At 42.1% G+C, this 16,047-nt stretch overlaps 3 protein-coding genes across 3 annotated transcripts in view; 1 reads left to right on the forward strand and 2 right to left on the reverse strand.

Annotated features, from left to right (window-relative positions):
- Positions 1-15,707, reverse strand: part of T265_11888 (hypothetical protein) — a gene marked incomplete at both ends in the record, with an annotated part of 76,128 nt that extends 60,421 nt beyond the window's left edge. Inside the window, 4 exons of the mRNA XM_009178703.1 lie at positions 935-992; positions 6,589-6,666; positions 9,149-9,369; positions 15,647-15,707. Of these exons, the coding sequence (XP_009176967.1) occupies positions 935-992; positions 6,589-6,666; positions 9,149-9,369; positions 15,647-15,707 (418 nt within the window). The remainder of the gene's footprint in view (positions 1-934; positions 993-6,588; positions 6,667-9,148; positions 9,370-15,646) is intronic.
- The window catches only part of T265_15596 (hypothetical protein), a gene marked incomplete at both ends in the record, with an annotated part of 37,414 nt that overhangs the window by 823 nt on the left and 20,544 nt on the right, over positions 1-16,047 (forward strand). The window contains 2 exons of the mRNA XM_009178705.1: positions 8,214-8,347; positions 14,209-14,358. Coding sequence (XP_009176969.1) covers positions 8,214-8,347; positions 14,209-14,358 — 284 coding nt within the window. The remainder of the gene's footprint in view (positions 1-8,213; positions 8,348-14,208; positions 14,359-16,047) is intronic.
- Positions 15,829-16,047, reverse strand: part of T265_11889 (hypothetical protein) — a gene marked incomplete at both ends in the record, with an annotated part of 4,868 nt that continues 4,649 nt past the window's right edge. The window contains one exon of the mRNA XM_009178706.1: positions 15,829-15,961. Within this exon, the coding sequence (XP_009176970.1) occupies positions 15,829-15,961 (133 nt within the window). The remainder of the gene's footprint in view (positions 15,962-16,047) is intronic.

Consider the following 16,047-nt stretch of genomic DNA (forward strand, 5'->3'; position numbering starts at 1 on the left):
TCACGCAAGAATATGATGGCTGACCCAACCAAAATCCCCTAGATAAGAGAAATGTGAATAGCCATTTCATTTCTTTTTGCTGTAGGTTAACCAACGTGAATGACCGTTTTCGATATTCAAAATAGAAGATGCAAGGTCGAGAAGGAAGGAAAGTACATGACATCTCATCGTTTGCCCGAAGATGGCTAGAAAACCGTACGCAGTATTACGGTATTTCGCCCAATCGGAATTGCGTTCACAGGCAAGATGTGAATTGACATTTTGTTTCCTCAAGTTTCAGGTTAATTAACGCGATTGACGCCCATCGGTGTCCAATAAATGGGAGACGTAATAGTGAGCAAGACGCAAGATACTAAACATTTCATGGTTCGCCCGGATTTGTCGTGCTAAGACAGTGACAGATGCGAGTTACATCCCCAGTTCACCCTTAGGTTTTCATATTCACAACGAAAACCGAAGACTGAGAGGAATGTCACTACAGAGCTCGAGATACCTCAGTGGTGAGAGCGCGAACTTACTGTTTGGGAGTCCTCAGTTCGAGTTCAACGCTGAAATTTCGACTGCTCCTGTGCGGGAATCTGAAGTATTTAAACAATCCAACTTCCTTCGTGTGGCACGGTACTACGCCTGAGTGCTTATTTTTATTTGTTATTTTTACAATACGAACTCTCGTAATGCGCAGAGGCGAAGAAGATGGCATCTTCACGTGGACAATACGGGTATAGCGGCCAGAGCAAATAGCAAGAAAATAACTCTTTCGTACTGACCAAGATAAGGATTTACAGTTTGAAATAATTCAGCGGTTGAGACGCGCGACTGCAGACCGGAAGATGAATGGGTGAATTCCAAACCTTGATTTTTGTGTGTGATAATTCGAAGCAAACAAACCTGGATCTAAATGGGCCAATTAAAACCGTGCAATTTGTTAACTTACGTGAGGAAGCAGGACCAAATCGCTGAGCTGCGATTGAAACAGATAGCAAATCCTCAACCTAACGAGGTAAGCATCAAGGCAGAATTTTTGGGTTGGAATCGAGTCGTCCTGAACGAGTCGTACTAAATGTCTACCGATAGCAAGGACATTTGTAGCCATGGAATCCAGAAACTAATGATCGGGAAGAAACTTTATCATCATTGACTCCAAATTGTACAGCGTTGAGACGCTTTTGACCAGAGACAGAAATTCGTCGAAGAAAGGCATGAAAAAGGTGATGCGACTGATCACAAACTTAGAGAACAACTGTAAGAACTTTGCGGAACCAAAGTTATCAGACGGCTTTTAAGGCATTTCTTGGTCAACTAAGCCATGTTAGAAGTGCATTTTAGCTTGGCAATCAGAGTATCGTTTCAAAAAAATGTCCTCTGGACTTCAAGCGAATCCACTTCGGCTCAAGACAGATAACCACACATGTAGTATGTACTCTGCTAACTGAGAAGAAATTGAAAAACGGAGAAAATGAGACGTGAATAGAAGAAATTTCGAAGCATGTAACCTAACTGGTAGAATACTATTCAACACGGGAGACGTTTAGCGAGGATAGCGGGAAATAACTTGGAATTGTATAGAAAACTCTGACGCGAGAAATGGTAGAACTAGAATACGGGAATGCTTGATACCTACTTCCAGGTGTCAGATGGCGCAATTAGACAAGTAATGGGGACTTGCCATGATCTCATCCAGAGGGGCGGGTGAGAATAACCAACTGGCACTTAAGCTCCTTTTTATAAACCTGGGTTAGATTGCTTCGGTGAGTACTATAGTCATAGGTGTTCTCTACTGTCGGCAACGAATGACGTGGGAAGATACTTATGCGTTCACACCAATGACAGTACGTTGAGGTCTGTTCGGAAAGTTGTATATTTATCTCTTCAAACGACCCAGTACGACATCTGCTTATCATCCTCCCTTAAGTCATTTTGTCGATTTCTTCTTTTGCGCTGAACGTGAATGTGGGTTCAAAGCGCTGCTCAGTTCAAGAGTTGGAAAGCTCTTAAAAACGTACAGCATCTAGTTCCTCTGGACCAGTATGAGGCATTCAGGTACTTTTTTCATTCATCGTTTCATTATCTCAGTCAACTATCCACTTATTCCGGCGCTTTGGTGCACCGCTAACACACGAGACTCCCAGACGAAGAATTGAATGACGCCTCCAGATTCTGACTGACTTCAGAGACGAACTCATTAAGGCCTGCATCATCAACAAAGATATTTCTCCTTCATACGCTTGCAAAATGCGGCAAATGCACCTAGTTAGGGCCGGATTGTGAGAAAACAGGTGTTGCAACATTCTAAAGAGCGGTCAATCCCACTAGTTCCCGTTGCCGGAGGATTTGCAGGACGCACCCACAGAGCACTAGCATCTATAATCGGTTGGTTTTATGGTACAGGGCTAGTCAAATTTTGTTCGCCGTGGTCACGGAATGAGGCCACTTCGTGAACTAGCCTTCTACTCATCGGCATAATCACGGCACCGCCAACCATCACGTCACCGTCGCAGAGGCACGTCCGAAAGAGCCGGTGCTACAGATAGAGCATGCGTGTCCGCACGTTTTCACGGCAAAAACTTTCGCAGGTAGTCTTATTCGGTTTGACTGTAATTTTGTTTACTGACCTCATTTTGGGAGTCCTTTTTGAATAAAAGCCTGCAGTGAAATGAAAATACTAGGACGTTGACGTCAACAAATTTCCTTGGTGTATGCTTCTTGAATTCCAGAGAATATAAGTCCTCTATTATTATATTCTCAACGCTCATCTTCAGAGGGAATGTAGGCTTAATAAATCCACGTAATATTGAACGGTGGAAAACTTCCGACACCAAACCACACAGAGTTCGCAGTAAAGGGGATGGTGGAGAGGTAAGCAATTCTGGAGGCTGAAATAGTCAGTCAGCCCAGCGTCTTAGAACGTATGATGTTGAGCATCGGGTTCAACCACCCGACGTCGACATATGTGTCTGTTTCGTACTGAAATGGTTCACGGCGAAGAAAGGTAGATTTATAAACACCCTAACGAATCAGGTAATCTCGCTGAGGTGGTATTGGATGATCGATTACTTTTCAATAATAATAATCGGACTTTACCGTTACATGCCGAGAAATGCCCGAATTCAAATGGGATTACGAATGTGGGGATTTCGAAACCCATTTGGTACACGAAGGCATAGTGTGTGAAATCGGGGAATGTTATCCATGCCTAAATATCTGATGTGCTGAAACTTTCAAAAGGATCCTTTCCATCCCCACGTTCTTAGTACTGATACATAGAATTCCAATGCTGGGTTACAAATTACCTCTTCCATTTTATTAGGGGAAATCCCCATTGGATCGTTCTCGCTGTTGCTCTTTAATTCGCCCACCGAACAACCAGGTAATAGTTGGGCGAAGAACTGCCAACCAGACCTGCAATTAGCTTTTACTTGGATATAGCACCAACCATCCTTCAATCAAAGAAAATAAATCACATAGTCACGTGTTGACGGGCTCTTTCAGCGATGACTTCTGAGAACGAACATTCAGTCATCTTTTGAAAATAATTCCCCTGTAATCTACTTGTAGGTTGTTGGTAGTATGAAGAGTTCAGCTGAGTTCCGGTAGAGGTGTTAAATATTTTAGTTGTGTTAACTCTAGTCAATTAGGTACTCTCTTGGTGTATGCTTCTTGAATTCCAGAGAATATAAGTCCTCTATTATTATATTCTCAACGCTCATCTTCAGAGGGAATGTAGGCTTAATAAATCCACGTAATATTGAACGGTGGAAAACTTCCGACACCAAACCACACAGAGTTCGCAGTAAAGGGGATGGTGGAGAGGTAAGCAATTCTGGAGGCTGAAATAGTCAGTCAGCCCAGCGTCTTAGAACGTATGATGTTGAGCATCGGGTTCAACCACCCGACGTCGACATATGTGTCTGTTTCGTACTGAAATGGTTCACGGCGAAGAAAGGTAGATTTATAAACACCCTAACGAATCAGGTAATCTCGCTGAGGTGGTATTGGATGATCGATTACTTTTCAATAATAATAATCGGACTTTACCGTTACATGCCGAGAAATGCCCGAATTCAAATGGGATTACGAATGTGGGGATTTCGAAACCCATTTGGTACACGAAGGCATAGTGTGTGAAATCGGGGAATGTTATCCATGCCTAAATATCTGATGTGCTGAAACTTTCAAAAGGATCCTTTCCATCCCCACGTTCTTAGTACTGATACATAGAATTCCAATGCTGGGTTACAAATTACCTCTTCCATTTTATTAGGGGAAATCCCCATTGGATCGTTCTCGCTGTTGCTCTTTAATTCGCCCACCGAACAACCAGGTAATAGTTGGGCGAAGAACTGCCAACCAGACCTGCAATTAGCTTTTACTTGGATATAGCACCAACCATCCTTCAATCAAAGAAAATAAATCACATAGTCACGTGTTGACGGGCTCTTTCAGCGATGACTTCTGAGAACGAACATTCAGTCATCTTTTGAAAATAATTCCCCTGTAATCTACTTGTAGGTTGTTGGTAGTATGAAGAGTTCAGCTGAGTTCCGGTAGAGGTGTTAAATATTTTAGTTGTGTTAACTCTAGTCAATTAGGTACTCTCGTTGAAAAACAAAACTGTGTGTTAATATTCCTCTCGGGTTTGATTGTTTTCGCTTTGTGCCCGTATACACTATGCTTGATTATGATCTGAACGTTACCAAGTATATGTCATTCACCATGCGTCCAACCAGGATTTAACCTTGATGTAGTACGCCCAACAAAGCAAATCGGGTTTCGTCGCCGTCACACATCATTATTATCATAACTGTCTTCATCATCCTTATCATCTATATGACAGCATGGTATCGGGTACATCGCGGAGCACGGATGCTCCGCTCCCGCACAACCATGATTTATTTTAAGCCTTATTGTGGTAAAAAATAAAGATAGACAGTAAAGGGACTTAGCGGCAGCTCGCTGCAATCATTCTGAGGTGTCTGCATCTCCATGCATTCACCAGGCAGCATCATCCCAAAACCGACTTGTATTCAATGCTAAGTGATCAAGGACCCGAATGAATAACGTCACATGAAAAAATACACAAACGTTCTCCAGGTTCAAACCTGGGTTTCTTAAAATTTTTGGATGTTTTGTAGGAGTGGGTCGTGGTTATAAGTCACCAAAATGACGGGTTACTTCGTGGTTATGAGTTTTTTCATTGTGGCCAGCTGTCAGAAAAAAACTCTTGTTTTGAGGGAGCAAATCTTCCGTCTGGGCAGGAGTTCCTGGATCCGCGTATGTAACCATGATTTATTTTAAGCCTTATTGTGGTAAAAAATAAAGATAGACAGTAAAGGGACTTAGCGGCAGCTCGCTGCAATCATTCTGAGGTGTCTGCATCTCCATGCATTCACCAGGCAGCATCATCCCAAAACCGACTTGTATTCAATGCTAAGTGATCAAGGACCCGAATGAATAACGTCACATGAAAAAATACACAAACGTTCTCCAGGTTCAAACCTGGGTTTCTTAAAATTTTTGGATGTTTTGTAGGAGTGGGTCGTGGTTATAAGTCACCAAAATGACGGGTTACTTCGTGGTTATGAGTTTTTTCATTGTGGCCAGCTGTCAGAAAAAAACTCTTGTTTTGAGGGAGCAAATCTTCCGTCTGGGCAGGAGTTCCTGGATCCCGCGTATGTAATAAGAGGTCGCAATTTTGGTGCGCCATGAATCGTTATTTCAGCCTGCTCACCCATAAACTATTAATTATGTTTAAGTAGGTGGACAACTCGGTAGAGTTGGGTATCCAATCTTGGGTTTAATCAAGTGAACTCGGATTATTCGCATATTTTCATACCTACTGCGAGTGAAATAGATCGGTTTGCAGGAAGTACCAATATGTGCAGAAACATCCATTTCAAAGAATTGATTAATCTGAAAGCACATTTGGGATTGATGCTTATGCTATAATATTAACCCGTAGTCTGAAATTGACAAGCTGGATTTCCCATAGGGTGAAGCAATTTTCCTGGCTTACCTCCGAGAGGTCTACTTTAAGTGCTTATGTACAGACTGAGCACACATTTCGTAAATCCAGAACGGGAACATGGAAAACTGGTGTTCTGCCTGCGATTAGCAAGTGCATCAACAATGTGAACTTCCGTGAAATATCACTTTTCATAAACTTCTTCCCTTCTCTCTCAAGTTTATTACGACCTTCCATATTTTGCCGAAAATTTTCCCAATGTCCCCCTTAAACAGATAAAATTTCATGATCAATCATTCCTGTGACAGTGGTGTTTTCAACAATTATTATGCTCATAGTAACAATAGGTTTGCAGTTTAGCAAAAAGTTGAACTCTATAATCTGCTCACTATTTCCTCACTAACTACGCTTCGAAAAATCATTTATACACAGAGACCCACCCGATGGGCCGCAAGCAAAGTTTAAACACGGTCGAGGACTGCTAAGATTTCTCTATGATCTTACGTCCAGTGTTCGCTCAAGTTAATTCACTATTCTGTAATATAGTAAAGCTGAACCTCTTACTTGCAAGTTGTGTGTTGATGGGAAAATTCATTTGGTGGCTGCGCACCGGAACACGGACATACCTTCCCAAGGTGATCACTTATTACGCCGTTGTAGACATATTGCTCGCAGTCGTTGAACAATTGGTCTTTTACGGATTTCTGTAATAAGGAAATGAATAGTCTCAGTATGTTTCTTTGAGAAATTGAAATGTATATCGAATAGAAAATAATGAAAACTCGTAAATTCTGTTTTGCGTTGGTCCCCGGGTTCGGTGCCCAAAAAATGTTCAAGAGGATGGGTACACCCTGTGTCACGCTTTCGATAGTGTTTGCATACGATCTTTAAAGCAGCTATGATGTAGAGATTCTGCAATGGTGCCCGCGAGTAAATAAAATAAAAGACAGAAATTCTGTGTAAAAGGTAATAGTTTTATTTATGTGGGTACACAAACGCCACCAGTAGAAGATTTCATTAGCACCTCCTCATACAGTGGCTTGCATGTTAGTCGATTGGGCAACAAATGTCTTTCAATTAATACCGTTTTCAAGCGAAAGCCAAGTTTTCAAGTCAGTGGTGAGATTAGCTAAATCTCGAACCCCAATCGGGAACCTGGTTTGAAGGGAATTTTCGCAGGAAACTGAAACATCTAAATTCGTCATGAATGTGTGAAATCCAAATTTATTATCATTACAATTTCGCTGCATGAAGATTATCAGTTTCTTTGTGACGAGCAAATTAGACAAATTTCTTTCATTCGTATCACATTAGCCCCTCATTGAATGGGTTCGAGATATGCCCCCGAGGATGCTTTTACCACAACATTGTGAATAACGAACAGACTTAGTCATTTTTGCATTGAAAAGGAGGAAATTATGTGCCGGCTATTTAGCTTGAAAATGCACTTCTAGTTCTCTGTGAAAGCCCTCTAAAAATAGTTGTGCGTAGGGAGAGTTGAGGGTAACTTATTTATTATCACTCGACTGCGCACAGCTCTCCAATATTCCTGTTCATGTTTGAGGTTGGATTAGTCATCGGACGAACAGATAATAGTCCCCTTGTGTTTCTTGTCTTGTCTTCTATATACCGCAGGTTGAATAAGCGAAAACAGGCTACCGCTAAATGTCTCCTTCATTCGTAGATCCAGCATTTCCAATTTCCTCCTTCGCCTTCCATTGTCGTCACTGCAATATGTGCGGTCAGCACGGTCGCCACAGCCTTAGACCCTCCGAAAACATTCTTCAGTTTGTCTGTCAACCTGAAACAAGCCGCACGGCCTGTTCGCGTTTCTTTGTGACGAGCAAATTAGACAAATTTCTTTCATTCGTATCACATTAGCCCCTCATTGAATGGGTTCGAGATATGCCCCCGAGGATGCTTTTACCACAACATTGTGAATAACGAACAGACTTAGTCATTTTTGCATTGAAAAGGAGGAAATTATGTGCCGGCTATTTAGCTTGAAAATGCACTTCTAGTTCTCTGTGAAAGCCCTCTAAAAATAGTTGTGCGTAGGGAGAGTTGAGGGTAACTTATTTATTATCACTCGACTGCGCACAGCTCTCCAATATTCCTGTTCATGTTTGAGGTTGGATTAGTCATCGGACGAACAGATAATAGTCCCCTTGTGTTTCTTGTCTTGTCTTCTATATACCGCAGGTTGAATAAGCGAAAACAGGCTACCGCTAAATGTCTCCTTCATTCGTAGATCCAGCATTTCCAATTTCCTCCTTCGCCTTCCATTGTCGTCACTGCAATATGTGCGGTCAGCACGGTCGCCACAGCCTTAGACCCTCCGAAAACATTCTTCAGTTTGTCTGTCAACCTGAAACAAGCCGCACGGTATGCCTGTTCGCTGAAGTCGCTTTATGAGCTTCCCGAAATTCAAATTCGAGCTGCTACCAAGGTTGCTTCAACTTGCGCGTCTCTGGTGATCCATAAGCTGCTGCCGCTTGTTCCAGTGGATTGGTTTTTGTTCTAGACCAACGAGCCGAAGGGCTTCTCATTGAATGACTTGACAGGCACGTTTTTGCAACTTCTTTAAAAATATTGGATCCTCAGTCAATCTCCCTGCTCAATGTACCAACGCACACCAAAACATGACACAGGCAGACCACATGGACATTAGCTGTGTGACGTCGCTCGCTCAGAAACTCCCGTGTGAACAAGGGTTAGACACCTGTTTGTTGCTGACCTTCCTCTCGGAAAAGGTGATTTCCGCTTCTACTTCTACTGGATAGTCCTGTCTGCAAAATGCTGTGTCATTACGCTTGCGGAATTGTGCAGCAAACGTGATGCAAGTACTGGATCTCGGACACTCTCCTAATACCTCCGAAGTTGGGACGAGCTTTCCTCCAGATAGAGGATAGAATATCACCCAACGAATAGTTGGTTGTTCGGATAAGAAAACAGCGTCTGGAGGAAGCAAGAAAATCTTGGGTTAGGTCTCAACATGTGAATGACTTGACAGGCACGTTTTTGCAACTTCTTTAAAAATATTGGATCCTCAGTCAATCTCCCTGCTCAATGTACCAACGCACACCAAAACATGACACAGGCAGACCACATGGACATTAGCTGTGTGACGTCGCTCGCTCAGAAACTCCCGTGTGAACAAGGGTTAGACACCTGTTTGTTGCTGACCTTCCTCTCGGAAAAGGTGATTTCCGCTTCTACTTCTACTGGATAGTCCTGTCTGCAAAATGCTGTGTCATTACGCTTGCGGAATTGTGCAGCAAACGTGATGCAAGTACTGGATCTCGGACACTCTCCTAATACCTCCGAAGTTGGGACGAGCTTTCCTCCAGATAGAGGATAGAATATCACCCAACGAATAGTTGGTTGTTCGGATAAGAAAACAGCGTCTGGAGGAAGCAAGAAAATCTTGGGTTAGGCTCTCAACATGCCTGCCCAAAAGAAGTCTTCCATGGGCCATGAAATCTCTGAAAAACATGAATAACTATTAGATTAAAAATTTAAAACAACTAATGACCAAATGCAGCTTCTCACTGAATGTGGAACATGCTTAGGTTTTAGTAATAAATGGTTGCATTACATTCTTCAAGTCTCATCAAGCTAATGGTCTTTACCAAAGATAAATCACGATGTTTAAAATGGCGGTAAGATAACCCCTCGTTGTTCCCTCAGCTTATTTGCTACTCCTGAGGAAAAAGCTGCCGCTGAATACGCTCAGTTGACTCGATAGAGCCCAAAATGAGTTTAGCTATCTCCGAGTGATCTTCGTTGTGACTCAAATGTCTCCTGAGCCTACATTCTTTCGTTTCTCGCAGGAATTTGAGGACAGGTCCCAAGTACAGGAAGCGGGTTTCCAGTCTGGCAGGGGATATATGAACCACAACTTCACATTTTGTTGAGTGTCAGAATGACAACATGCGTACAGGATCCCTATGATTTTGGTACCCCTTGAGTTCGATAATAACACAGTCGTTTCTGTCGTTCGTTTCTACACCAGAGAAATAGTATAGAATTATTTGCTCACGTTGCTCATCATTCCTGGAAAGGATGTGTTCGGGTTGACCACAAAACTCGTAGCTAACTCACAGTCCTTTATTGAGATTTCTGAGACCTGGTTGCGGAGTCCGGAATCGTTTCTGCAATGCGATGACGCTACAAAGCAGGCTTCGATGATTGGTGGTGGCTTCAGGATCATCAAACTCCTCAATTTTTTTCAGCTCGCAGGCAGTGCTTTCACTCAACATAACGCAACATGAAAAGCTAATGCGTGACGATTTTTGTCTCCGAATAAGTTGGCCTACGGTATGCACCTTAGTGAGTTTGAGTTGAATAGGACGCAGGAAGCGGCACACCCAAAGCCAAATGTCGTACGGGAACTTGTAATACTGTCGAAAACAAACACAGGTCACTAAATGTGTCCACTAGTTTTGTCTTCTATTCTTTTCATGTGAAAGATCAAAGCCATGTAGGAAATCGCATAGGACACAACCGATTGGGAGACAGTAGTGCAGATTTCCAATTTGAACGCACTTTTGTGTGGACTTTGGGAATAAATTGAGACTCAAGGCAATGAAAAAGCAACCGGAACATACTTGCACTCGATATATTTTTCAGGAGTCGGAGCCAGCCAATTCTTTGACAGTTTGTCGTTCAATATTGATGAAAAATTTTGGGCACGGATTGCCTCCTAACAGGCAACAAGATAGATGCAGAACATGACCGCAATAAGAAGCCAATAACGATGCATCATATCCAGGTATATTTAAAGTTCCATGTGTCTGGAATTTTATAATATGCGCCTCCAGTAAATCGAACATCGCCTTACACCTATATATGGCGACTGTTTGCAAGAGCTGTCCGCCAAAAATTTGATAGGTGTGCGTTACAAACATTATGCTTATCAGGTTATGATCGGCGATTTCGATCCCCTTGCCCAATGGCTGTTCATTTGCAGTGGGGCTTTTCAACAATGTGTGCAACTTTATTATTTGTTTTTTCTAGGATAAACGGCGATCATTCCGTTGAGCACGGAGCGTAATGAGAAGTTAACTGAGGCTGCACAATGGTTTTACATAGCGGCTGGCAACAAAATTACTCTTGTTGATAAATTTGGTCAATGGGGAATTGATACGGCTTTTTGTATTAAAAACCATAGTAAAAGTGAGCATCTAGAAATTTGCAAGTTTTCAGTAGGTCAGAACAAAAATCCACAAAGTAATCTGGCGCAAACTGGAGAACATTTCAAACGATGGTAACTTTTCGTCCACTCATTCTTAGTACGGATGCGAAAAATTTCAAACCTAGATTTCAAGTAATCTTTTGATATTTATTAGACAACCCCCCACTAGATCAGTCTGGTGAAAAACAAATTGAAAGTTAGACCAAGAACTGCTGAGCACTTGTGCAATTCGCTACCAGTTGGTATGGATATAGCGCTAATCTTCCTTCAATCACAGGTCACGGATTGACGGGCTTTTCCAGGGTTCACCTCTCAGAGGGGACTTTCAATCATTTAGCGAAAGTTTTCTTCATCAAAGCTCCTTATTGATTGCTGGTAGAATGATTAAGTTGGGCCAGTAATAGAAGTGAGTTCGACAAGCTAGTCTTTATTGCCAAGCCCTGTAGGTATACACCTAATGCATTTCACGGATGTTCAGGAAGAGTTGAGTCTGCAAATTTGCGAAGATCAAACAATTTACTTGGCTGATAATAGATACGCTGATGCCCACCATGCTGCTCCCACCTCCATGAATTACTGCCATAAGACGAAATTACATTTCCAGCACCATGTTTTCAATTTGTGTCCATGTCCAAAGGTCCCGATTACGACCAGAAAGTTAACTAATGTCTGACACTCATCAAACGTACTTCTTATTCAACCTTGTTGTGGCACGCCCAACACAACGCAACCAATTGAGCTTCGTCGTCATGACATATCATCATCATCACCATCATCGTCCTCATCATGAAAACAGGTATCTTGCTGAAAGGTTTACTGTGAAGAAAAGAATATAGTTAGTGTGAATAAAGTACTGCTAGCTCACCGCAATCATTCCCAGGTGCCTACACCTCCGAACACTCATCCAGGCAACCTGAATAAAAAACGTCGGTAACATTGACCACCCGACATGATTTGCATCATTCCAAGTTTGATTTCTTCTCAACACAAAGGGAGTCGTGTCCCTGAATGAATACCGTCATTGTCGAACGAGAATTCACGAAAGAGTTCAATCTAGGTTTCCATCAAATTTCGGGTGTGCATTAAAGAGTCGGTTATGCTTACCACTGACTCAGAGGATGGGTCACATAATGGGGTTCATTTGTGGAATTTGGCCAACGTTCTGGAAGGGACCACTATTTCATACGAGAATATCTCGTATCCAGACGTGAATATATCGCTCGATGAGAATAATTACATGGGGATTTGCTGCCCTCTGCACCGAAATACCACAAGAACCACTACACTCTGCGTACCATATTTAAGTGGATGGATATGAGAATCGATTAGAATATATAGTCGTACATGTTCCCTCAATTACACTTGATTATTTCAATATTATTAGCTCACCAGTGGTGATTGCAATAAGATAAGTAATCACAATGCTATTTGGGTACTAATTATTTTCGTGTCACACTTCAACTACCGCACAAACTATCGGAGATTTGAGCTGCGAAAATCGGCCTTGTTCTAACAGTGGGTAGCCACGATAGAATTTGGATGGTTAGTCAAATGAAAAAAAAACAATTCCAGACAGAATTTAACCACTGTCATTTTCTCGATAAATTGTGAGGCATGGTTTGTGCATTCCAGTGTATCCGGTTTCCAAGTGCAGCATTACTTCGAGGAACCTGGTAAACATGTGCACTTGTTATCGCTTTTGGGGAAGTTGTTGTTGGAAAACATTGTGACAAAGCATACTTACTTGTGAAATCATACCGCTGATTTCTCTTGCATTAGACTAGCCTGAGAATAGCGTGAGCCGATTACTCATCCTCACTACTCATACTAATCAACTTCATTTAGAAGATATTAGGTGAACAAGCTCCGAAAGTAGCAGGACTACAAAAGTGCCAATGCAACAACCGTTTCGCTCAGACAGATTTAATTGGTTGTTCATCACTTCACCCGCCTAGAACGTTCGGCGTAAACTTTATAAAGAGATCGCTTTTGGCTGCAAATGACAGAATTGTACGCGTCGGTGAGAAATAGGCCAGCTGATTCGCACGCTCATTGACGTTTCCCTTTTTGACTGAGCGCACTAGGCTATCGAGCGGCTATGAAGACCGGTGTTCCCGGTAATAAGAAAGCATTAAATGGACTGTGTTCCAAGACAATATGGGAGAAAACCTACGTGGACGTTTACTTATCGTTTTTGCGCATATGAGAGAATCTTGCAGGTTTGCGTCGATCGCTTCCAAAACGTTAACCGTAGATGAATGAGGAGACCAATTATAGTACCCAGATGTGGATGTCGACTGATTTTACCTTGACTTTTAGGAAGCAACATTTTATCCGTGTCGGTGATCGAAAAAAGTATCATAATGATATAATCAATTATAGTACCCAGACGTGGATGTCGGCTGATTTTCCGTGTCGGTGATCGAAAAAAGTATCAGAATGATATAAAGGTATTGCGGTTATCGCTTTTTTTGGCAACGCGAAAAATTAAGCTTACTTATGCAATCTTTTTAATAATTCACGCATCGGATACACCATTAAATAGCTCGAGCAGATTACTCCACCTTGCACCATCTGACGTCATCCTCTGTCTCCTGTCACCTACGTTGTACAGAGTTTCGGCCATGAAACAGTTCACAAAGTTAGGTGACGCGATGCAATTCAGTGGTGACGTGAACCACAAATCTTTGTTGCTATGGGCAATTCTTTTTTCGGTGACAGGACATGTTTCAACCAAAGATCAGATATATGCTACGAGAGGAAACCGCGTGACGTTCATTGTGGTCTCAATCCGTCATCCATTTTGAAAACTCAAGATTAAAACGCTCGTCCTTTAACTATATGATAACTCGATTAACAACCCATTGGATTTTTTTCTCTGAAGATACCGAGACATACGCTGTGACGTTATGATACACCATGAAGATGATGCATTTCAAGAGGAGCGAGATTTTTAAGATTCTCGAATGTAGGTTTGAAATTGTCCCAAACAGACCTACTCTTTCGAAACCAACAGTAGCCGTTTTCATTCACATTTCCTCTCTTTCAGGGTAATGCGAGCGGCTTTTGTTCATTACATACAAGTATCTCTGTTCTTGAAAGCCTGTGAAACATATGTGTTTGCGGAGCAAAGAGTGGTAAAGTGTTCCGAACACCAACCAGGTAATCGAGTCTTCATTTATTCAGATTCACAGTGCAAGTGAGCCTCAGTTAGGGTGGAAAAGATGTTACAGCGCTTCCGGCTTCAATCACCGTACGAAATATGGATTAACATTTGCTGAATGGTTCTATTCTTGTCAACGTTAATTATGTTATTCTCCCTCCTTCGAGTTTATTGCAAACCGTGGATTTCTGGCTCTGAACGTACATGTAATCTAACATTTTACCAGGATGATAAAACTTCGTACACAAATGTCTGGCCCGTCGGTAATTTACCGCATTCTGCAAAGCGGAAACCCTCGCATCTCACAGGATCTTTGTCATGTTAATGTTCGAGTAGTTTTGCAGGATAGCTATGTGACGTGGCCAAGGGAAGTGAATAACGTACGACGTTTCGGGTCTTCATTCAAAAGCAGTTATCTCAGGAAGGTGGAGACCGATTCGTGTGAATCCCCAGGAAGACAACTAGCGAATGAATTTACGGGAAAGCAACATAGACTTCTGTGCAGGAAATTGTGGTCGTAAGAAGGAGAGTTGCAGAAGATTTGAATCTCATTCCGGGATGCTGCAAATAGCTCTCGTCGCAAAATTAAGGTGACTTCTCCCGTTGCAATCACCAATGCGGATCTGAAAATATGGAAAACGGTCTCGGGTGAACCAAATGACGTCCGAGATTCACTATACATATTGATCCCCTTATTCACCTACTCAAACAGAATAGCTAGTTTGCAGTGACCCACTCGATTTCAAAGAAGTATAAATCCACGTCCTGAGACAATGATTTCGCGTATGAAATTGGAGTTTTCTCTGGAAGTGAGATCGAGGATCTTTCAAACGAATACCACGAACCAGCCCGGCACGTGGTTGACCCGTATGCATGAACAAACCATTGATGCACACTTAAACATTTACTCGAATCGTCAGTTGGAACATAGGAAACGTTTGTAGAATTATGTATGAATTGATGGCATTCGGTCGGAGCATCAAGGCCTCTCAAACTAGTTGCGGGATGTTGTGTGTTTCATGTTAACTAATTTAAAGATAGGACTTATTGTAGCCTCTACATGTAACAACTTGGCCCTCCTCTTGTCAGTCTCCATTCAGGTTGTCTGAATGAGGGCTTAAGTCATCCCTAATTGATTGCGGTATGCTTGAACTGAATCTCCTAGCCATTCAGATTCACCGTGAATTACCGACTGGCTTCACACCCTCTCGGTCAAGCGAAGAAGCGCCTAAAACTATTGCATCACGTGAGCCCCCCAAAAGAGTCCACCTTACATATTCTTGAAAATCAGATAGTTCGTTTGGCTAACAGTGTGCATGCCTACCTTCGCCATGTAGTTCTTTCCACTCACTACCTCCAGATGAAAATATAGAATAAGTCTTCATCTTCTAGTTGTGTAGAACTTTACAACGCGTTTTTCCTCTTCACTTTGTGCCCATGTCCAATAGTCTTGGTAACGAGCACAAAGTCCTATGGCAGTTCAACCCAGAAATTATCAACTGAGCTTCACTGTCGTCGCATTTCGTCATCATGATCATCATCATGACCATCATCATCATCCTCATCATCCGGGACAGCATGACAAAAATTTTGAACAATGATGCTCCGATGTGGTATCAACATGAATAATTTGAACACCCTATTATGAAGGAAATAAAGAAGATGTACATTGAATTGACTTTGGGTTAGCTCAATTCAATTCTGCTCAAGTGTCTACACATTCAA

Source organism: Opisthorchis viverrini (assembly GCF_000715545.1).
Source record: "Opisthorchis viverrini unplaced genomic scaffold opera_v5_626, whole genome shotgun sequence".
NCBI lineage: Eukaryota > Metazoa > Platyhelminthes > Trematoda > Opisthorchiida > Opisthorchiidae > Opisthorchis > Opisthorchis viverrini.